The 25,000-nt window shown below is 33.6% G+C and overlaps 1 protein-coding gene across 1 annotated transcript in view; it reads left to right on the forward strand.

The window, feature by feature from the left end:
• Positions 1-3,433: 3,433 nt before the first annotated feature.
• LOC109044877 (protein unc-13 homolog C-like) overlaps positions 3,434-25,000 on the forward strand; it is a 121,279-nt gene continuing 99,712 nt past the window's right edge. The window contains exons 1-5 of the mRNA XM_042743623.1: positions 3,434-3,556; positions 4,908-5,184; positions 8,803-9,030; positions 13,561-13,702; positions 22,482-22,651. Of these exons, the coding sequence (XP_042599557.1) occupies positions 3,434-3,556; positions 4,908-5,184; positions 8,803-9,030; positions 13,561-13,702; positions 22,482-22,651 (940 nt within the window). The remainder of the gene's footprint in view (positions 3,557-4,907; positions 5,185-8,802; positions 9,031-13,560; positions 13,703-22,481; positions 22,652-25,000) is intronic.

Here is a 25,000-nt window from a genome sequence, read left to right on the forward strand (position 1 = left end):
GAGTTTTAATTATAACATGATGTGTATTCAGGCACAGGGTGGACATGCTGAGTAATTTCCCATTTCTTTCTCTCTGTTTTTATCTACCAAAAAAGACAGGATGCCTTTTTTAAAAAAACGATGGCGTGTATTGTATGATGTATCTGTTTATTTTATAACAGAGCACAACAGTCAGGCTCCGGATGTAAAAATCCCATTAATTTTCCCTGAACTGATTTTTAACAATAACATATAGACCAGTAAAGACAGACATAATGTGAGCTATAAGGTTGTTAATCAATGGTATATGCTTCTGCATCAGCTTGCATTATTTCAAATTATTATTATTATCATGTCTTACAGCAGAAAGCCTGGTGACAAACTACATTACCCATGATTCTTCAAAGAAATCTACAAAGAAATCTGTGTTGGGTATTGTGAAATGTATTTAGTGTATGCAAGTGGAATATTATTTATAAATAATATATATTATTTATTTTATTTTATTTTATTTTAATGTGTTTATTGTATGCAAGTGGAATATTTTATTTTTTTATTTTATTTTATTTTATTTTATTTTATAAAATATTTTGTGTTTTTTTTTTCTTTATGGGAAAAATTAATGGGAAAAATACTTTTAGAAACAAAAGCAGTGAAAAAGTGTACTCTATAACTATTGTCCTGCTGCAGAGCATGATGGGAAATGTAGTTTAATCACACAAGCCTGTTGCCTCATAAAACAGCAGAATAAGTCATATTTTCTGAAAAACCTAAATAGGAAGTTTACGTCAAAAATACGACTCATTTACTCACCTTCATTCCATTCCTAACCCGTCTGACTTTTTTTCTGTTGAACACAAAACAAGGCATTTTGAAGAACAGTCAGTGTTTTTGCATGCTCACAATGAAAGCAAGTGGAGTCCTGTGCTGTTTTGTATCCCATTGACTTTAACCAAATGGACAAAATTGGTTTTTATGGTTTTTATGGTTTGGGTGTAAGGAGATGATAACAGAGTTGTTATGTCTGGTTGAACTTGCTGATGAAAGAGTTGTTATGTCTGGTTGAACTTGCTGTGTGATATCATGTGGTTTCTTTTAGAATGTTTTGTGTCTTAATGTGATTTGTTTTTGCTAACCTAGAATTAAAACTGTGGCTGTGACTAGTTTCAACCTTGATTCTTCAACCCTGTTTTTTGCTGCATCAAGTTTGGAGGAAATCTAGTGATTCCCACTAGTCTTACAGCATTGCGGTAGTGCTTTTCTCATCCCGTTATACAGTGCAATCATTGCGGCATGAGTTGAAGGCAGCGTTAGCGAGTGATAAATAGACAGGTCAGAGCCGTGCTCCGATGGGTCGGTCCATTCGCCCTTAATCCAACCCTACCAGTCCTCTGAAGAACAGCAGCAGTGCAATCACTCTTTCAGATGCACCTGTTTCCAAACAGCCTTCGATGGGTCTTCGATTGAGAGCTGGCCGGCAGATTTCTAGTATAGGCTGAACAGATGTCTGAAGATTTTTTAATGCATTAAGCACACCAGCGAGAGAGCGAAAGAAACAATGTGAGGGGGCTGAGGGAGAAATTACAGCAGAGACACAATCCCTCCGAGAACAGCGTGCCGAAAGCAGCCCATATGCTTAAGAAGACACCGGAAAACAAGGACTGAAACTGTTATAACATTATATCCGTCCTCAACACTCACAGCAAGAGGGAGAAAAATCAACAGAGAGTGTTTGGATTCGGTCCGTGACATTATTCAGCGAAACACCTCAGTCAGTTTTCTCCTGAGATCATGTTAGTCGAGGTTTTCTGTGTCAGAAACATTCATTATTTAGTTTTACATGACCAGCATTCTTTATTCTCTTTGACGTTTTTTTGCTGCCGTATCTTTTATGCAAATGGTATCTTTGCATTTGCTGGTCTTTGCATATGAATAACAGGATATATCATACTGTACGGCTTGTTTTTTATAAACAATACATTGTAAACACAAAGTTATAATTTTAAATTTATATGCTTTCAATATATTGCAAATCATGCAGCTTTGCAAGTCAAGACGTCATTCTGTAGCCTAGTAAGTCATAATATGTTTCACTATATAAACATCTACACATGCATTTGCATGTACTGTATATGAATAGATGTGAACACAGATGACCACATAGTGATTTACTAGTTATTCTGCTGCTTTGCAATAATATTATTATCCATCCTAACAAGCTGTTTTTGTGGACTGGTTTAAAATATGGTCTTCTGGAGGAAGTTATGAATGCTGAAATTTTAACGATCTGTTTAAGATGCTGTGAGGCGTGTGGGTCAGCGGCTGTGTGTTTTGACAGACGGTTTAATTCCTCCGTCCCTCATTTCTGCTGGAGTTTGTGACACTCCTGACCGCTTTGTTCAGCGTGAGCGATTACTCCATGAATATTCCCTCTCTCTCTGGCTGATAGCCGAGGGTTTAATTCGGAGGATAACTCATCTGGTTGCTTCAGAGTCGCTAGATTAAATTGGAAAGTCCTTTTCCGTTTTTGCCAGCTGTTAATTCCTCCTCATTTGCATAACGTTATGGGTAGAGCATGCAATCAGACCTCACAAATGCAATATATATATATGAAGATAAAGGAATAGTTTGCAGAAATGTAGCATTGCATCAGTGTCTCAGCAAAGGATGCTCTGCAGTGAATGGGTGCCATCAGAATGAGAGTCCAAACAGCTGATAAAAACATCACAATAATCCACTCCTTCAAAAAGCCTGTCTTGTCTGAATCAGAAGAGAAATCTGAACAGATCAAGCACCGTTTACAAGCCAAAACAGCTCTAAACAAATACATATTTAAGAACTGTTTTGGCTTTGTAAACTGAGCTTGATTCGTGCAGATTTCTCTCCTGTTTTGGACAAGACAAACTTTTTGAAGTTAAAAACATCTTAATGCTGGATTTGTTTAATCTTTTGTCTTCTCCAGATGGACTGGAGTGCTGTGGATTACTTGTGGATTATTTGTGATGTTTTTATCAGCTGTTTGGACTCTCATTCTGACGGCACCCATTCACTGCAGAGCATCCATTGCTGAGACACTGATGCAACGCTGCATTTCTCCAAATCTGAAACATTAAACACAACTCAACTTCATGAGTGAATCTCAGGGAAAAGTTAATTGTCCAAATGTATGATGCGACCCATTTAAGTGTTTAATATAGTAACTAAGACAACCACCATTAATCATTCGGTACAGTTAAATTTGTGCATCATCAGTTATTTTTTGACTTCGTATTTGATGCTGTTGCTGTTTTGTATCCTAATTTCCCCTCAGAGTTCGGTGAGGGAAGTTTCTCAGTTCATCTATTTTTAGGTTTACTCTGCTAATTAGCCTGCATTTTCACTCTGCGGTACTTTTAGTTTGCTTTATTTCATTAATAGCCGTTTGGACGCTGAAATCTCGGCAGCTCTTAACGTAATGACTCTGTGGGTGGAGAGCAGAACACACGTCTCAGCAAAAGTGCATCATGGGAAAGGAAAGTGGCGTACATCACCAGCCCACCTCTCCTTCACTCTCGCTCGCTCTTTGTCTCTTCCAGCTGTAAAAGGACGGATTTATGTGCACACTAATTTTGCTCTTTCATAAAGATAAAGAATCCCACGAAACCTGCCAAGAACATGACTGCAGATTCAAAAGAAAGTAGAAAGGAATTATAAACTTATTATATTTATTATATTTAGTTTATTTTGGGGTGAAATGTGCCATGCTGTGCATGTTCTTCACAGGTTTGGTTTTGTGAGATTCATCCTGTTAGTCCCAACAAGGACAGATTGAAAACACTGTGTGGGCTTCACATGTGCGCTATAATTAGTAAAATTAATATCAGCATGATAGCTTTAAAAAAAAAAAATTAAAAAACTATATTATGATTTTTTATGATTAGTGTCATATTTGTTTTTTTTTGAGTGGAGATATTGAATTTATTATGATTTATATGAATGGGATTTAGAAATATATGTCAGATTAATAATGAAAATATTTTAATAATTAAATTTGAAACTTGATTCAGTAAGTCCCAGTTTGGTATTTTTTCATGTGTTTTATTAAAAATATGTGTAGGTAAATATTGCTATGCATTTTTATACTGATCCATATCAAAGAAAATCCTTAAATATTCATATTTATTCATCATTTTTATTTACTTTTTAATGTAGCTAAAAACGTGTGTAATATTATATATAATAGTGCTTATATGATAATATATTTTTAATGTATTTTACTTTGTGCACACATAAAAAGTCTACTTGGATAAAACCATAAAATATGATTATTAAATAAAATAGATGTTAACTCAAATAAGATGTAAAAAAGTAAACTTATTTTATCTCAGCTATCTGGAAAACAACAATTCTTATTTTCATTTAGTTTAACTTGATGTACTAAAATAACTCAAATAACACTGAAATAAAAATGAATAAAAGCTATATAGACATAAAAAAATATATAATAAAAATGACAAAAACATGCAACAAAACAAGGAAAACTATCTAAACTAAATTAAAATGAAAAATACAAAAATATTAATTAAAATATATATTAAAAAAACACTATAATAGTATCTCAATTATATTAAATAACAATGCCTCTTATTGGAAAAAAAACAACATCTTTAAACCAGTTCAGAGCAAATAAATAAATATTTAGAAAAATAATTAATGAGTCTCCAAAATATCAAGATATCATTTTTTTTTTCACCTACTTGATGCTGATCTTTCTCAAAGTTGCAGTGTTTTTCTTGGTAGCTACTCTAAGGAGCACAAGTTATCCTAAAAACAGCAATAAAATAGATTTATGTTTTTAAACCACATTTATTCACAGCAGTAGTGTGCGTATCGAGTGCTGTGATCACTACGAACGCTCATTTTTCTTCTAAGACCGTCATTGATTCGAGATAAACATTGATTGTGCATCTTTCTGCCGTCTTGATGTAAATTCTCTCTTTTCACAGAAACTGCACGTGCTCAGAAAGACCCTGCAAGCGCTGATCTATCCCATCTCCTCCACCACGCCCCATAATTTCGAGGTGTGGACGGCCACGGCACCCACCTACTGTCATGAGTGTGAGGGTCTGCTGTGGGGCATCGCCCGGCAGGGCATGCGCTGCACCGAATGCGGGGTCAAATGCCACGAGAAATGCCAGGACCTCCTGAACGCAGACTGTCTGCAACGTGAGTCATTCAGATTTCAGCCCTCTTTACCTGATCTCAGTGCTGCAAATCATCATATAAGCAAGATGGAGAAGCTCAAATCCATCTTTAGAGAATGCAGTTGGACTTTTATTCACCATTTAAACTTCTCAGGCAAGCATCACTATTACTTCTGAATTAAAATGGGTGTAAAAGTCTTTGAGATATAGATTCAAGATTCAAGATTTTTATTCATCACATACACGATTATATAGAGAATATATAACCAGCAGTAAAATGTGAGCCACATTTATCATATAATGTACATTATAATTCTAGATGTATAAAGTTCATACAAAAAAATGCAGAAAGCTTTAAAAAAATAATTAAATTTAAATAATACAATAAAATTACAAACAATAGGATAAAGGTACAAATTAAATAAAGAGAAATAATAAAAGGTAGGTTTTAGTTTTTAGATGGAAGGTTGTTTCCGCCAACAAATAGAAAAATTATTGGTAATTGCAACTTTAATAAAAGGTATTTTTTAGTTTTTTTGTGGTTGTTTGTTTATGTCTTAAAATTGTGATTTTATTGTTTAAAATTGTGAGATAAAAAAGTCACAATTGCCTTTTTTACTCAGATAAATTATGACATAAACACAGAATTGCAAGATTCCCAAATCTTTTTTTTTTATTCCGATGAAAATTGCAAGTTGTAAACTCATAATTTGGAGAAAAAAGTCAGAATTGGGAGAAAGTTAGAATTCTGAGTTTATTTCTAGCAATACTGAGATATAAATTATGAGAACTGTGTGGAAAAATGTCCAAATTGTGAGATTAAAAAGTTCCCTTTTTCATTTTTTTTTTTTAAATTCTTTGGCAGAAATAGGCTGTTTTTTTACAGAAATGTTTTTTTTTTTTACAGAAATTAAATAATCAAATGTAAAATAAATCACTTCTGTGCATTAATTAAATACACTGATCCTTATTAAAGCTATAAAAGTTATTCAGTCAAGAGCAAGGAGTGATTTTCTCTTGTCTTTTGCTGTTTGATTAACATTAAGCACACAGATTAGACATCAGGCTAGCATGTCGATATCTCAGTAGCACTGCGCTTTTTTATTTTGCAGTTAATGGTGAATTATGCATCAATTATGCAAAAAAAAGTGATTTTGTGTCATGTTCCACAATCGTGAAAAGCTGCAGAAACTGAAAAACACTCCACATCTACACTTTAGCATTGTAACAGTGAGTTTTGCATGAGCGAACACTCATTTTTCTTCAGAAAATGTAAGTCTGCTTTATCACGCTGCAAGCCCATAAGCAGTGCTCATCATTTTGAGATGCCTTTGTCTGTCTGTCACATCACACGGCAGCTCTCGGCTCTGACGGTTTGCTTTCGGCAGCTGTTTGTTTTATTGTTTCTCTGGTCTGCCATTCAAACAGTTTGGCACTAAGAGAATAACCATTTACTCTCATGGTAAGACTCGAGTGTGCAGCGCAGTGCTCTCAGACGTGCGCTAAAGTCAGTTGTGGCTGAGATATATGTGATGGAGTTCCCTAGAAAACCTCACAGACGTGGCCGTCTGCCAAAGACACAAATGGGCCTGTACAGAGAGAGATTTATTAAACGGGCCATCATATTTAGAGTAAGTGTGTGTTTAAATCTGTGTTTGGTTCGGCTTGTATGGTTTGTGGAAGAAAAACCTCCATCGTTTTCAGGTCGCATTTGGGGCGAGACACCAGTAAACAGTCACACTGTTTTATTCCCACATCCAGTGCCTCTGGAACACTCTTATAAAGCTTTCTCAAGGTGTTTATGATGCTTCTGATGAATGAATGATTCATTTTATTAGGGTGCCGAGAGATACAGTGAGTCATCTGTACTCCACTAAGTCATCTTGAGATGTGCAGTACTACACATACTTCAGAATCAACTAGACTAAATGGCTATTAGCTCTTAAAGGGACTATATATGTAGAATTTAGAAACCTGTGTTATTAGCGGCACCGGTGGCCAATGAGTGAACTGCAGTCAAAATGGTTAAGTTCTTTTAGGCTCTTCACTAAAAAGTAATATTTGAGACTAAAGACAAACTTTAGGTTGGCTTGAGAAAGTCTGGCATGAAAAGGTTAAAGCTGTTGTCAAAGCTTGAAAGTTTAGAAAGATAGATTAGATAGATGTTGATGATCTATCTGTAGCACATTGCTATTATGTTTTCAGCATGTTAGCACGATTAACATGTTTCTAGCGTGTTTCTAATATGTTTACCATGTTGCTAGCACACTGAAAACATATTTTAGCATGTTGTTAACGCGATTTAAAATGTTTTAGCATGATTAGCATGTTTTAGCATGATTACCATACTCCTAGTATGTTTTGGCATTATTTGCATGTTGCTAGCATTTTGGTAACATGATAAGCATGTTGCTAGCTTAATTGCCATGTATGTTTTTAGCATGATTATCATGTTGCTAATATGGTTAGCATGTTAACATGTTTTTAACATGATTGACACTTTGCTAACATGTTTCTGACATTTTAGCATGTTGTTAACACAATTTAACATGTTTTAACATGATTAGCATGTTGCTAGCATGTTTTAAGAATGATTAGCATGTTGCTAGCATGTTGGTAACATGATAGGCATGTTGGTAGTATTTTTTCCATGTATATTTTAGCATGAGTATAGCATGTTACCATGTTGTTAACATGATTCACACGTTGCTAGCATGGTTTAGCTCATTTCTATTATGTTTTCAGCATGTTAGCACAATTAACATGTTTCTAGTGTGTTTCTATCATGTTTACCATGTTGCTAACACATTGAAAACATTTAAGCATGTTGTTAACATGATTAGCATGTTTTAGCATGATTACCATACTCCTGGCATGTTTTGGCAATATTTGCATGTTGTAATCATGTTGTTTGCATGTTTTTAGAATGATTAACATGTTGCTAGCATTTTGGTAACATGATAAGCATGTCGCTAGCTTGATTGCCATGTATGCTTTTATCATGATTATCATGTTGCTAGTATGTTAGCGTGTTAACATGTTTTTAACATGATTGACACATTGATAGCATGTTCCTAACATATTTACCATGTTGTTAACACATTGCAAACATATTTTAGCATGTTGTAAACACAATGTAACATGTTTGTAGCATGATTAGCATGTTCCTAGCATGTTTTATCCCGATTAGCATGTTGCTAGCATGTTTTAAGAATGATTAGCATGTTGTATTTTTTCCTTGTATGAGTAGAGCATGTTAACATGTTGTTAACATGATTCACACATTGCTAGCATGGTTTAGCACATTGCTAGTATGTTTTAACATGATTATCATGTTGTTAACATGTTGTTACCACGATTAGCATGTTTTCTAGCATGACTACCAAGTTGCTAGCACATTGCTAACATATTTTAGCATTTTGTCAACATGATTTAACATGTTTTTAACATGATTCACATGTTGTTAGCATGTTTTAGAATGACTAACATGTTAGCCTGTTGTCGGCATGTTTTCTGACAAAAAATGTAGGTACTTAGAGGTATGTTTATGTACACGGAAATAATTAGAATCCAGCGTGATATGTTTTTCTGTAAATTGCATACTATTAAGTAAATAGTAAAACTGTAAATCACTCTGCAGGGGCTGTGGAGAAGAGCTCAAAACACGGAGCCGAAGACAAAACCCAAAACATTATCATGGCTATGAAGGAACGGATGAAGATCAGGGAGAAGAACCGGCCCGAGGTGTTCGAGGTGATCCAGGAGATGTTTCAGCTCTCGAAGGAAGATGTCAACGCTCACCTGAAGACGGCCAAACAGGCTGTGCTGGAGGGAACGTCCAAGTGGTCTGCTAAAATCAGCATCACAGGTGAGCAGTGAGTGAATCTCACATCACCTAAAGAGAACATCAACATATTTCACACAAAAACAACATGAGAATTATCTTAATGATAATGTCACAATGCATGCAGATGATAATGTAGGCTTATATGAAACTTGACTTTTATATTTCTGAAATATTGTATATAAAATTATTATATGAACTATACATAATTATCAATTATAAATTATATAATTTTTATTGTGGTCATTACTATATGATATAATGATATTTAATGTAATTTTAAAAAGATCTAAGAAATATTAAATTTTTTAAAAATTATTTTTGGGATTAAATATGGGCTTAAGTATGTTCTTGGGAATTTTAATTGTATTTTATATTATTTTGTATTGATTAATTCATACATTATATTAATTATCTGTATTTATATAGTACACTTTCTATATATATAATATATATATATATATATATATATATCAATATATATATATATATATATATATATATGATGAGAAAAAATATATTATTTTAACATTTTATATTAAATTATTATTATTCTGAAGCATAAATATATAATATATATGTTCTTTTAATTATTTATTATGATTATTGTAATAATATATTATATAATTATACTTAACGTAACATTTTATACAGATTTTATATCAAATATTTATTGTATTTTATTTATTTATTTTCTTGGCTGGTGTTAAATATGATTATATTATGTAGTTGGTGTTTCACATTGTAAAATGAGAAAAAAAAAAAGTGAAATATATTGTCTGAGCATGTCCTAGGAGTTTCATTTCATTTTATATTAAATTATTTTATTATTTTTTTCTTTTAATATATTATTATTTATTATGATTATTATAATACTATATTATATTAATGTAACAGATTTTATATAAAATATTTTACAGCATTTATTTATTAGTTGTTGGTGTTATATATATATTTGTTTTTATTTTTTTTATTTTTTTGTTTTTTTTTATTTGTTGTTGTTTTTATATATATATGAAGTGGTGATGTTTTTATTTTTGGAAGTGATATATAAGTTTCCTGAGATTCACTCTTGTGTCTGTCTGTGTGTCTATGTCTGCGACTGGAAGAGACTCTACAGCGAGGAAATGCTGCTCTGTTTAATTTGGGAAATGTGCCGAGAGTTTTGCTTGTTTTCTGACAGCTCAAATGTAGGCCGTCGCAGCTGTTTGTTTCTGTCCATCTCCAGATGCACGTCCTTGCATTGCTTTCTTTCAGTCATATTTGATCTTCCAGAAGCTGCTGTATTAGTGCAGCTGTCTGCAGGTAAAGTTTGCTCTGTGTCAGTATCAGTGATGCTCCTTCATCTGACTTTGAGGGTCAACAGAGACTGTGAATTATTGCCAAGCTTGCAACGCTGCCAGAGTGTCAATAGAACACAGAGAGAAAACAGCTCTCTGCTTTAATTTATCCTGGCGTACGATCGAATCTCCCGTTTTGGAAAGCATTCATACAATGGTTTATTTATCAAGGGCTTCATAAACACTGGCCTCTGTGAATTCTGATTTAGTTTACCAGGTGACCGTACAACATTTTCTTCTATTTCTGTCTTGTTTTGCAATAAAATGTCTACATTCACATGGACTAACATTTATAAAAAAAATTCCTTGAGATGTAAAAATGCTTGTTTCAGAGAATCCTTTTGTTTTTTTTTATTTTTTATAAGAGAATTTTTTTTTTTTGTTAAATGTATGTAAAATGTAAAAAAAAAAAAAAAATTATAAATAAAAAAAGAAAATATGTGTGGTGTATTAAGTCCGTTTTCACCACAAAATTTAAAAATATTGATAATTGCGACTTTTAATCTCACAATTTTTTGTAATTAGAAGTTCATATCTTGCAATTCTCACTTATATCTTGCAAATCTGAGGAAAAAAGTCAGAATTGCAAGATATAAACACTGTTTTTATCTTGAAATTTGTACAGTTTTTCTCTGAATTCTGTGTTTTTGTCTTGCAGTTCAGTTTTTTTTTTATTTTAATTTTTTTTTTTTATAAAAAATAAAGGTAATTGAAATTTTTTTCTCATAATTATGAAATTTTTTTTCTCACACCCCTGAGTTTATATTTTGCTATTCAGACATTTTCCTCAGAATTGTGAGATAAAAAGTCACACGTAATATTTTATTTTTTTTATTCCAAATTTTTTATTTGCCAAAGGCATAAGAACAATAAACTTAACTATATATTATTTCTAAAAACAATGACTTCTAAAGTACTTCTCAAAATTTAAATTTCTCAATTTATCATTTTTTAAGGATTTTTTTTTTTTTTTTTTTTAAGAAACACAGACATACTCAATAGGAGTTTTTTGTTTTTTTTTACAGTACAGACATAGATTATTGTGCCATGAGCCAAAAAGCAATCTGAGTGTCACTGTGAGACACTGATGTGACACGAATGTGTGAACACACCTCTGTAAACACACACAAACACTCAGAGATGCGATCCTTCTTTCATTCCAGCTAAACTATCCCGACTATATCACCTTCTTCAACCGGCCCGGTGACATTGCACTGATCTCTGTCTGTCTCCAAGCCCAAGGATACATGTTCCCTGAATAATTTAGCACCCTGCTCGTTCATAATTAATGAGACGAGAGCTTCCTGTGAAGTACTATTGGCTCTGTGACGAATGGCATCCCCATTGACTGAGTTCAGTGCCACTCAGGCTACACACTGCTTTTATGTTGTATTATTGCACATTCGACTCTTTTGAATTGACTTTTTAGTTATTAATGGTGCTGTAAATACACACACATACACACTGGACATGACTGAAGTTCAAGGATGTATTGTGGTCCTACACTGAAAAAAAATTGCTGTAGAAACTATTTTCACTTAGAAATTGATAGTACATTTCACAAATAAATAAAAAGAAATAGCAAGCAACACACTGAATTAAACGTGAATTTTTGTAGTAGGTAAATTAAGAAATTGTTTTTGTTATTATTTTCTTATTCTAAAAATAATCTTTTTTTCTTTGTTTTATTTACAACATTGAAAAATATACTTTTTTTTTGTTTATTTTTATTTATATATGTTTGTGTTTGTGTTTGTTTTTTTTTGTGTGTTTGTGTGTGTAGTTTTTTTTTATAAATAACAAATTTTAATTTTAGTTTGTGCTATTTTAGTTAGTAATTGGAAATTAGAAATGTTTTCTTGGCAACTAGCTGAAATAAAATTATTTCTCATTTATTTTATTTAAAGTAATATATATATATAAGCTTTTAGTTTTAATTAGCTACTATAACCCTGCTCTGGGCACCAACATTTTCACATAAAATAAATAAATTACAAAATTTGAATTTTTACCTTTAAATATCATAATTTTGCAGATTTACAAAACTAAACACACTGTGTTTTTTATTTTTTATTTATTTTTTAATGTTTTTATAGGAGTGGCCAGGGAGGGGCTAGCAACCCGTTTGGGTGGCACAGAAATCTTCATTATTTCAATATAAAAATGTGATTGACTATAAAGTATTGGACTATTTTAGTGCCTAAAACACAACTGATTACAATTCATTTCTACTAAATTGTAATTGAGATATTTGTGATTTAGATCAAGTAATGCTGAGTGAATATAACAATATATGTATTATTCCCCACTTCCAGGTATTTTAATAAAGGGGCCCACTATAGCTTTATTGTTCCGTCAGCTTGGTTCTGGTTCTCAAAACCCCCAAAAGCTTGTCCTCCATCATTGCATACTCATTGATGAGACATGCAGATAGTGATAAGAATTGGTTAATACAAAAAAATCAATAACTAAATAAAAAAAAGCCCGGAAGTCAACAGCACATAAATGCCAGAATGTAAAATTAGTTATTTTATGCATTTAAATGGTTTCATTTTCGTTTGGAAAAAAAAAACAGTACTGTATATAACACATGTTTTCTAGTATAAGTGCACTGTGTTCATATTTACTTGTGCATTAAATAAAAAATACAAAAAAATAATTATATTGTGATCTCGAATTGCACAATATTTTAGTAATGCATTTGAGAGACGTTCTTTATTGTGATGCTATACATGCATGAATGCACTAATCGCCTTTTTGGTAATTTCATTGCTTAAATGACGACAGAGCTAAATTGTTTGTTCATAGTTTCTTGTTAGCTATATTTATGATGAAGCGATATAGAGCGTGCGCCTTATATTTGTGTAAAGTTGAAGAGTGTGCACCGTGAGCACTTTAAAACAGCTGTCAGGACAGGAAAGTTTGTTTGACTGACATATAGCCTAACAGCATCTCACCAGACCAGTTTCTGGTTTCAGGTCATTGTGGGTCTCCAAGCTCAAGGACTCTTGCAGTCAGAGCACTGTCCTCATCAGCCCCGGTCATAATCCATCCTTCTCAATGCACTTTATTTTGCTTTGTGTACTAAAACAAGTTTCAAAATGTCCAATTCTTTAGACAGCCGCATTTAATCTCCCATGCAAATGCTGTTTTGTTTGCTTCATGAATGCCGAATTCAAAAAAAAAGGTCTTTTTTTCTGTCTTTCTTCTCTAGTTGTATGTGCTCAAGGTTTGCAAGCCAAAGACAAGACGGGCTCCAGCGACCCCTACGTCACTGTACAAGTGGGAAAGACCAAACGCAGGACCAAAACCGTTTTTGGCAATCTCAACCCGGTCTGGGAGGAGAAGTTCTTCTTGTGAGTCTCACAGAAAGCAGATGTGTTTTCTGTTTATTTACCATCTGTGTTGCAACGTGCATCAAACATTGTGCTGATGGTAAGGGATCCAGGCTGGTCTGGATCAGTGGTTCTCAACTGGTTTTGCTTTAGGAACCAGATTTTACACTGGGAATCTGTCACAGTGCAGTCAGCACAGTACTGATTTTAATACAGAAGTAAATAAAATTAACATTAAAATCATTATCATTTTATATTAATATAAAGCAATGATAAAATGATTTTGAAATATTTCAAAAAAAATGTTTTTTTTTTTTTTTTTTTTTTTTTATGTTGGCTTGTTAGACTGTCCTCTAGCAAGTGACAGATGAATTTGCATGGCATTTAGATGTGAAGTATTTTTTGTCGTAAAAAAAAAGATTTTAAAATTTGAGTTTATTTATTTTGGTTTTTTAATTATTATTGTTGTTTATGTGGTTTTTTGTTTTTTTATTTTGGTTTTGAGTTGTTTTTCCCTTCAGAACAGACCCGAGGCTCATTTTTAGGGCGTGAGCCGCCAGATCCACTGCTGTAGAATATCACACTCTCTGCATGAGCGCCGACTGAGGATGAAAACGTTTTTATAAGATTATTGGACACTCAAGCTTTTTAAAATTAGTTTGAACTCAAAGGGCAGAGACGCAGTTTCCATTTCACAACATTTCTGCCACTCAGTCACAAACAAATTTTCAAATGGCATATGAATTATTCAAAGTAGCCTTTCATTAATTTGACATTTTCTGTAGAGCCCTTCCATTACGAGTATGAATTTTTTTTGGTTGATAGTCAAAGGAGCTTTTTGGTCTATTTGAAAAAGCTCTTCGGGTCATAAATGAAGAGTAATGGAAATCATTTGTATTCCCGTTGGCTTTGTCATGCTCTCATGGGAGTGTTTCTTTTCATATTTCTGATAGTATATCCTTGAGGCTTCTGCAGTCATGGGTGTTACGTTATAGTGAGGCTGGACTCACTGTCCTGTTACAGTCATAATCCTTTGTTAGGATTTGATGTTTCTGATGATGCACAAAACCATTAAATCAGACGCCTGAGATCTACAACACTCCTGACTGTGGGAATGTTGTACAGTCCAGACAGAACTTTATGTCTTGTGCGGTTTGGCTGAACTGGAGGAACGACAGGAGCTTGTTCCTGATTGTTAGTTGCTCTTTTCATTAAGTTTTTTCTGAGGTCATTATGAGATCCATGTGCTCAGAATTAACCATCCATGGATGGTTGGATGGATATATGGATTGGTGGATGGCTATGTGGATAGATGGGTGGATTGATAGTTGGATGGATGGATGGGTGGATGAATGAATGAATATATGGATGGATATATGGATGGATGGATGGATGAATGGATAATTGGATGAATAGATAGATGGATAGTTGGTTGGATGGATGGATGGATGGATGGATGGATAGATGGATAAATATAAGGATGGATGATAAGATGGATATATATGAATTGATGGATGGCTCTGGGATAGATGGGTGGATGGATAGGTTGGATGGATGGGTCGATGATGGATGAATCCATTAATATATGGATGGATAGATAGTTGGATGGATGGGTGGATGGATGGATGGATGGATTAATATATGGATGGTTGAATAGTTGGATGGATGGGTGGATGGATGTATGAATGGTTTAATATATGGATGGATGGATATATGGATGGATGAATGGATAATTGGAAGGATAGATAGATGGATGGTTAGATGGATGGATAGTTGGATAGTTGGATGGATGAAAAAGAATGGATTGGTGGATATATTGATGGATGGACAGAAGGATGGATATATGGGTGTGTGTATATGGATGGATAGATGGATATGTATGTGTGTGTATGTGTGTGTATGGTTGGTTTGTTGGTATTGATAGATGAATATATGGATGGAGGGATTGGATTGGGGTTGATTGTTGGATTGTTGTTTTTGATGGATGGATGTAGGATTGATGTATGTATTGGATGGGTTGCGGCGGTGGATGGGTGATTGGATGAATGGATGAATGATGGAAAGATATGGTATATGGATGGGATGGAGGGATGAAAGTATGGATGAACAGATGGGTGGATGGATGGATGAGTGAATAGCTGAATGTGTAGTTGGATGGATGGATAGTTGGGTGGGGGATAGATGAATAGATGGATGGAGGGAGGGAGGGATGGATGGATGCATAAATTCCTGTGTTGAGGCAAATCAAATTCAAAATGAATGCTCATGAATCTTGTTGAATTTTAAATGAATGCTCATGAATCTGAATGTTTGCATTTATTCAGTTCAGAATATTTCTGTTTTTAGTTCTAAATGTATTTATTCATGGTTTTAACACCAAATGATGTGCTTATTTTTGGATCAAATACTATACACAACTACTCTGCTTTGCTTTAGTTTGTTGTATGTCATTTTATTTATTATTGCATTACTTCATCGCTGTCATGGGTGAATAACCTAAAGCAGTTATACATCAGTACCACAGTCATTCACACCATCTGATGAGCAAACACAACAAATGCACTGCACCAAGTGAAATAAAGCAACTCCAGTCTTTCAGCCTGTATTGCACAGGAGAAAACATCGCTGGTGCTTTCAATATTAAAGCGCTGAATCCTGTTGCAGATATCGGCGCCGGAGCGATCTGCTGCTGAATTGAACTTTAGCTGTGTTGTTGCTGTGAGGGAGATTGCTGGATTATTAGATCTACAGCACATCTTATACGACCCCTAATCCTCATCGCCCACTTTAATTTTCCATTTCAATCCGAGTTTTCGATCTTAATCCTGAGAGAAATGCCAGCCTCTGCCTGTGGAGGAGGTTTGTGGTTTTTATCATCTTTTTTTGTTTGTTTTATATGCTATGTTTGTTTTTTTTTTTTTTTTTTTTTTTTTTTTTTTGTTATTTATTTTATTTTATATTTTATTCTTTTTAAATATTAAATAGTCCTTGACATTAACTCTTTCCCTGCCATTTTCTTTGTTCAAAATATATATATTTATTTATTTATTTATTTATGAAACTTGCCCTCATTCAGGTATTGATAAAAAAAAAAAAAAAAAAAAAAAGAATGCATAAAGCTAGAATAAAACTGTTGGTTTTGTTTAAAAGCAGAGGTGTTGTTCTTTCTTTTGACATATTGCTTGTTCAGATATTCATACAACAAACGTTTTTGAATGATCAAAAATGCTGGCAACTTAAAAAAAAACACTGGCAGGGAAAGAGTTAAAACAGGGGTTTAAGACTCCTATTTTCTGTCTTGTTCTTTTTCTCTTTCTGTTTCTTTTATTTCCGTTTCTCTCATTTTTGTATTGTTAATATTTGATGTGCTTATTGTTTTTTATTGTGTTTACTTTGTTATTTTTTTCTGATTGGTGCAGAAAGCAGTGAGGAGGGAAGGGTCAATGCGAGGCTGGCAGGCCAAAGCCTTTAAATTGGTTTTCTATAGATGCATCAACATAAACTTTCCCATAATGCTTAGATGCAATGTCCTCAAGCTCCTGGGACTGTCAGATTTCGTCATGTCACAGCACGATTCACTACGGTAGCCGCTCATGTCGCCTGTAGAATCAGTGCAGAACTTCCTCTTTTAGCGCATGAGATCAGTGGAGGAAGTAAAGCATGCATTACTCAGAGCACATCGCTCTCACAGCAGCCATCAACACCCATTAACACTGTCATACTCTGCATCAGAGTGTTTCGGGTGAACAGCCCTAATGGATCCCACCTAACAACACTCAGCAACATACTTACTGATGCTTACTAAGACAAGACTTGCTATTACTGCTGCTCCTAATCAGCCTTAGAGATCAGAACTAATGCACCACTAAGTCAACAGCACCAATACTTTAGTATTAAGTTGCTAAAAAATAATAATAATAATAAGATTCAGTATCTATTTATACAAAAAGTTTTTTTTTCTTTCTTTTAAAGGACAGGACACACCAAGGTTTTCTTTTGTTAACCCAGATACAGTCTTAACGCAGTCCAATATTAAATTCATACCATTAAAATAGGCAATATCAGGCATTTTGACCTGAAAAAAGTGAAAGCAGTCAGTCTTTTATTGCTGGATAATTTAGCTTTAATAAATTGGCTTAAATGTATTTAAATTATATATATATATATATATATATATATATATATATATATATATATATATATATATATCTATGAAGAGTTTTTATTTGCAAAAACATATAACTTTTCAAAAATCATTTGTTTTTTTATTATGTTATCATGTTTTTTATTGCGTTAGTTAACTAGTATTTTTTTTAGATATTTTTTACCTAATCAAAAAATCTGTTTTGCAAATGAACTCTTAATATATATATATATATATATATATATATATATATAGTGCTGTTAAACGATTAATCGTGATTAATCACATCCAAAATAAAAATGTATAAATACATAATAAATATACACAGCACACACATATATTATGTAAACAAAAACTTTTATTTTGGATGTGATTAATCGCGATTAATCTTTTGACAGCACTTATATATATATTATAGAAATATATACACTGTATATATTATACAATAAGTTCATTCTATTCTATTCTATTCTATTCTATTCTATTCTATTCTATTCTATTCTATTCTATTCCGTGTTTTACTTGATTTCTAATCACCAAGGTTGAATTGAGCTCCTTCACAGGATGTTACAGGCCCTTGGGACATGTTTTTTACAGGAAAAACTGGGGCTGAAGAATATAGAGCTGAAACTGAGAAAGACACACACACACACACACACACACAAACACACACACACACACACATCTATAGTGAATATTAAAGAAGAGATCCCGCTCTCTTTCTGTTGTACTGTGTGTGTGTGTGTGGTCGACCTCGCGCTGGTGTGAGAAATGAGAAATGTAGCAGGTAATTACATCCAGTCTGTGACTTACTTGAGCAGTAATGTATGAGGCCGGGCTGTATTGTGAGTACGGTTGCACCTGAAGGCCGCTGTTAGACACAACAAGCAGCGACGGGCCTGTAACCCCTTCAGCTGTGACTGGATTCACACTTAAACAGCCTCGAGTGTCTTATCACTGTTAGAACACGCCCACCTTCTGCTATTGGCCGAGCAAAGGCATAGTTCCGCCCCAAACTCATTCCATTGGTTGATTCAGTGATGCAGCATCTGCCTGGTCAGGATACAGTATACATTCATATATGTATTTGGCTGATATAAGGTTGCATTTTCAGTTCTATGTGAAACAGTGAGTGTGTGGGTAATCGCTCTGTTCATTTCTTCATCTAAAGCTCATGATAAATATCTGACGAGAAACTCAAGGGCTTCAGGAGACACTGGATCGCTGGATTTGGAGGGATTTATGCAGGATTAATGGGGAAATGTATATCTTGAGATGAGCTCTGAGTTCCTCTCACCTGTTAAAACTTTTTCAAAGACAGAAAGGCATTAGAGAGATAGTGGAAGCCCTCTTCATTTGTTTTCTCAGGTTGATAGTCTGTCTTTCTCTGTCATAATAGCAGGTTAAACCCATCAAACGATCTTCACAGTGGGTGTTTTTATTACAGCCGATGAAGAGCTGCTATAAATCTCTCCGAAACCTTCTGTTGTGGTGTATTTTCTCTTCTCACCCCGCTTTTTTGCCGTTTGCTGTGAAACATGACAGCAGATGGAAGTGGATCTGTGACGTTGATTCAGTTTTCATTTGCAACTCGTCCACCTAAAAGTGTGACTAGTCTCATTTGCATATTAGAATACTTTCTGGATAAGCCTTAAACTAAAACGTTCTAGTGCTTTCAAGCAAACTTCAAAGAAATGCAGAAACTGGGCTCATTTCTCTCGTTTAAATACAAAAAGAATACATTTTGGTTTAGCAGACTGTTAATGAGGACACACTTTGCTGGAGTAGCTGCTGCATTGCTATATTAAAGGATTTGTACATTTCCGAGGCTTTTTTAATATTTAAATGTCACTTTGGTGAATATATTACTCAACTTTTGCCTGCACAGTCTGAATCCATTTTAGTGTAACTGTGGTCAGTCGTTTTTGTGAAGAGACATTTATTTCACAGCAGTTCGGTCTTTGACCTCAAGCAAAATGGTTTAAATATAACGACTGCCGAAGATTGAAAACCTGGACTCAAGTGTGAGTACATACATTTATTTAAAACAAAAATAAGAACTAAATCAACAATTTCAAGTAAGGTTTCAGATGAGCTTCTAATGTGTTCTGCTTTACAAGTCAAAACATTGAGAAAGGTTATGAGAAATTTTGCCATTTTGTCAGTAAATTTCAAAATGCAAAGAAAAAAAAACCTTTACTCATTCTTTAGCCATTTATCTTTTACTTTCACTGCATGTTCAAAAGTTCGGAGACAGTTTTTTAATATTTTTGAATTAAGTCTCTTCTGCTCACCAAGGCTGCATTTATTTAATCAAAAATGCAGGAAAAACAGTGAAATATTATTACAAATTAAACCAGCTATTTTCTATGTGAATATCTGTTAAACTGTAATTTATTTCTGTGATGCGCTGCTGTATTTTCAGCATCATTACTCCAGTCTTCAGTGTCACATGATCTTCAGAAATCATTCTAATATGGTGATTTGCTGCTCAAGAAACATTTCTGATTATTATCAATGTTGAAAACAGTTGTGCTGCTCAATATTTCTGTGGAAACCGTGACACATTTTATTTTTCAGGATCCACAGATGAATAGAAATGACATTATAAATGTCTTTACTGTCACTTTTGATTATTTGAATGCATTCTTGCTGAATAAAATAGTTAATTTCTTAGTGAACCCAAACTTTTTTAAAGTTAGTGTCAGATTGATCTCTCCATAATAAAGCATAGTTGTTTGTCTGGCCCTCTCTGCGATCAGTTTTCACAAGTGTTCCTGTAATATGATGATATGTATATTTCCTCCCTAGGTTGGTGTCAGTCAGTGTGATGTGATGTGTGTCGGGGCTGCGCTGTGAGGCTGTGGTGTGTTTCTGCATCTGTGAGTGATTGTCTGTAGGCGTAACGTCTGTCTGTGAGCCCGTCTCTCTCTCTGCTCACTCCTTCACTGGAGAGACAGACATGGAGATGGACCACAGGAGGCTAAGTGCCCTGTTTGGAGATTCAGTGGAGCATATGACCTTTAAGAGCAGTTCGGCAAGCAGCTCGCCACTCTTCTGGCAGCTTGTGTGTGTGTGTGTGTGTGTGTGTGTGTGTGTGTGTGTGTGTGTGTGTGTGTGTGTGTGTGTGTGTGTGTGTGGATTTTCTTGGCTATACTTTAGGGACAAAACTCTCCCTTGACTTCAGCTAAATAACAAAAGACTTCCCTTTGGGGATGTCCTCAAAGGTAAATTGGCTCTTAAATGCGGTCAGTAGTGTTTCGTCATGAGAAGGAAAAACCACAAATGAGATCTATTTGAAATATGAAATTTTTTTCCTAGAGAGCAGTGGAATCAAATGGAGATTTTAAAGATTTTTAATCTGTGCTCCTATTTCCTGAGATACCAAATTTACATTACGCAATCAAAAGTCAGAGATGAAACATTTCTCATGTTCTAAACTGCTCTCCACCTTTATTTTATGCACTTAAAAAAATATTTTCTCCTCAGTGTTTTTATCTTATGAGATAGACATGCTGTTCTTTCCAGGTTATATTTTACCCCAAAATGAAAGACAAAAAAAAAAAAAAAAAAAAAACAAACAAAAAAGAATAACAATGCATATAGAAAAATTTGCCTATTTTAGGATCTTTAAAATATTTTATATTGTGACTTTTTATTACAATTATTTACACCCCGTCTGTTTTTGTTACTGTAATGTGGAGAAAACCTAATAATATACATATCATTTACATGCAGATCTTTTTGGGTCATATTTTACTCCAAAAATAAATAAATAAATAAATAAATAATAATAATAATAATAATAATAATAATAATAATAATAATAAATGGATATAGAAAACTCTCAATCTTTATTTCATACACTGCAAAAAAAAAAAAAAAAATGTTTTCCAAGTACAAATATCTTACCATTCTTAAGATGATGAGCAAAATGACTTGTTTTCTGAAAAATGTATCAAAATAAAGTAAGTTTAAGCTTAAAACAAAGACAAATATCTGCCAGTGGGATCAGAAAAATAAACCTAATTTAAAGCTAAATCAGGATTGTTTATTTTACCCCAATTTTAAATATTTGTTTCTTGTTTTAAGCAAAAATTCACTCAATTTTGATGCATTTCTCAAGACTTAATGTCTGAAGTAATTTTGCATGTCCAGTGTAAGATGCGAAATGATCTCCCCATGAAATCAAAGTCCAGGAACTCTCACAAAAACAGATGGCATTCAACAAAACAGTAAATGCGTCTTTGTTTATTGATTTTAGGATATTTGTATTTTTGTAATGGGAGAAAAAGATGAAGTTGTGTTAGTGTATGTATTTTCTCTGTATGTATGTCAACAATTGTCTCATTAGTGTGTTTAGATTTTTCCTACACTGTAATAAACAGTTTTATACACTATATTTTAACTGAAGTCCAGTTGCTGCCTTACATTTTTTTTAATATAATCAAATTGGCTGTACAAGTCATTCAAGCTGAAATGATATTAAACTGACTTAAAAAAGTTAAAAAATGAACCTGAATTTGCTTAAATTATTTTAATGAGTTAAAGAAATGGAAAAACATGAGTTATTGATCAGCTCATTTTTATGATGTATGGGGAACTGTATGAGAAGCGTCTGTGTGTGACGCTCCTCTCTCTCTGTCTCTCTGTCAGTGAGTGTCATAACGCTACAGACCGTATAAAGGTCCGTGTGTGGGATGAAGACGACGACATAAAGTCCAGGGTGAAGCAGCACTTTAAGAAGGAATCTGATGATTTTCTGGGTCAGACCATCATCGAGGTGCGCATGCTGAGCGGGGAGATGGACGTCTGGTATAATCTCGGTATGTTGTTATGATTCTTTAGGGTCTTCATGAAATGTCTGTAACACACTTTGGTTAAAATTCCTCAATTTTTAATGCAAAACAACACCCTTTTTACCATGTCAAAACAGCTCTGTTCACAGCGACTCGTTTTGGTGCATGTCTCTTTAAATGCTAAGGAGATCTGCTCACCCCGCCCCTCTCTTCAATGGGGCGTGTCAACAGAAGACACATGAATATTTATATTTACATTTATGCATTTAGCAGATGATTTTATCCAAAGCAACTTACAGTGCATTCGGGCTAAAAATTATATAAACTAAAAATTGTATCCAATGTCCCCTCGAACTTTTAAAGCCTTTTTTTCCCCTCAGTATGACAACTAAATAAATAAAACAAAGTAAATAAATAAATAATGCAATTACCTTTAATTAATTTTTAAAACATTTTAAATCATTTTAAATCATTTCAGTTATGCATAGCTATTCACACTCTGCTAAATATGTAAAATTATTGTTATTATTATTATTATTGTGTTTTATATCATGTATATGCATCCTTATTTTTCTCAAATAACTTTTTTATTAATTTTATTTCTTAGTAATCTTGATTATTTTTAAATTCCTTTTATGTAAAATTTAGAATTTACATTATGTAAGAAATACTATATGAATAAACTTACGTTGCCTTTATATCATGTATTATATTATTATTTTTATTTCTTTAATTCTTTAATTTTAATTTTAGTTATATGCCTAAAATATATATTTTTTTTCTGGCTATGAACAATGATAATTAGCTTTTTTCACAGCAAATTAATGGGAATTTAGGCAGGAAATGTGTTTAAATGTCCAAAATAAGTTGTCAGTGAGAAGATGTCTTAAAAATAGGTTTGAATATAATATAATCTTTTAGGGTGATTTTATGGTGATTTTATTTTGAAGGGTGATTTTAAATGTGACTCTCTGAGATTTCTTTGTGAGATGCACCCAAAGCGACTTGAAAAAATTAATAAATAAATAAAAACCGGCTAAAAGATGTGCCAAATTTCAGGCCTTCGAGCTTCACTTCAGGTGATTTATCCCTTTAATAGCTTTGTAAGGAGTTCCTCTTTGGTTTTGTTCTGGTCCAGATGGCCTCATTGTTCCACAGAGAATCGTTTCTGCTGTTGCTGATGCTTTATTTGTTGGATTGTGGGATTGTTTTGCTTGGCTCGGAGCAGAAGTGTGTGGTTTAGAGCGTGACTCGGGCCAAACCCAAGCGCTGATATCTGCTCGCTCCTTCTCCATCTGTCCATGTCTCTGAGATGTGAGAAAAACCCTCCGCGGCCGCAGACCAGACATCAATACGAGCAATCAAGACATCTATAAAACAAGATGTGTGGATTCTTATCTGCAAAGAGCCTTTTCATATCATGTAATAGTTTAAACGCAGCTGCTGAATGTTTCAGATTTCAAATCAGCATGAAATCGAACTGTTTATACTTTCTTAACGCACATTTCTGAACCGTGATTCACCAACATGCATGTTATTGCAAAGAAAAAATCTCACATTACAGTAAACATAGCTTATGTTTCAGGGTTTCAGTGCTCATGGCTGAAATCCCTTACGAAAAAGAAGTTTATTCAAGTGTGCTATTAGTATACTTATTTTAAACTAAAAATAGGAAAGTATACTTTTAGTTTACTTTTTATGTACTTCTCAGAAATGGGCTTTATGTACTTCTAAGATATATACTTATAATGACAATTAAGTATACTTGACTAATACTTACAAAAAGTCAAAATATACTTGAACTTTACTTAAGTATACTTAATAAAATAAACTTGAAGTATACTACTTTTTGGTAAGGGATTGCATGGCACAAAACCAGTCATAAGGGTCAATTTTTTGAAACTGAGATTTATACATCATCTGAAAGCTGAATAAATAATCTCTCCATTGATGTGTGGTTTGTTAGGAGGACAATATTTGTCTTGAGAACAACTATTTGAAAAATCTGGAATCTGAGGGAGCAAAAAAAAGCCTCTAAAATATTGAGAAAATCATCTTTAAAGTTGGTGCAAATGAAGTTCTTAGCAATGCATATTACTAATCAAAAATTAAGTTTTGATATATTTACAGTAGGAAATTTACTAAATATCTTCATGGAACATGATCTTTACTTAATATCCTAATGATTTTTGGCATATAAAAGGAAAATGTATAATTTTGACCCGTACAATGTATTGTTGTCTATTGCTACAAATATACACCAGAGACTTAAGGGACACATTTTGACATCGTCTGGTTTAAGTTTGCCGTCTGATCCCGGGTCAGATTTGTAATGGAACAAGGTGATGAGATTGTCTGCAGGTCACTGTTCTGAGA

Source organism: Cyprinus carpio, chromosome B18 (genome assembly GCF_018340385.1).
Source record: "Cyprinus carpio isolate SPL01 chromosome B18, ASM1834038v1, whole genome shotgun sequence".
Taxonomy (NCBI): domain Eukaryota; kingdom Metazoa; phylum Chordata; class Actinopteri; order Cypriniformes; family Cyprinidae; genus Cyprinus; species Cyprinus carpio.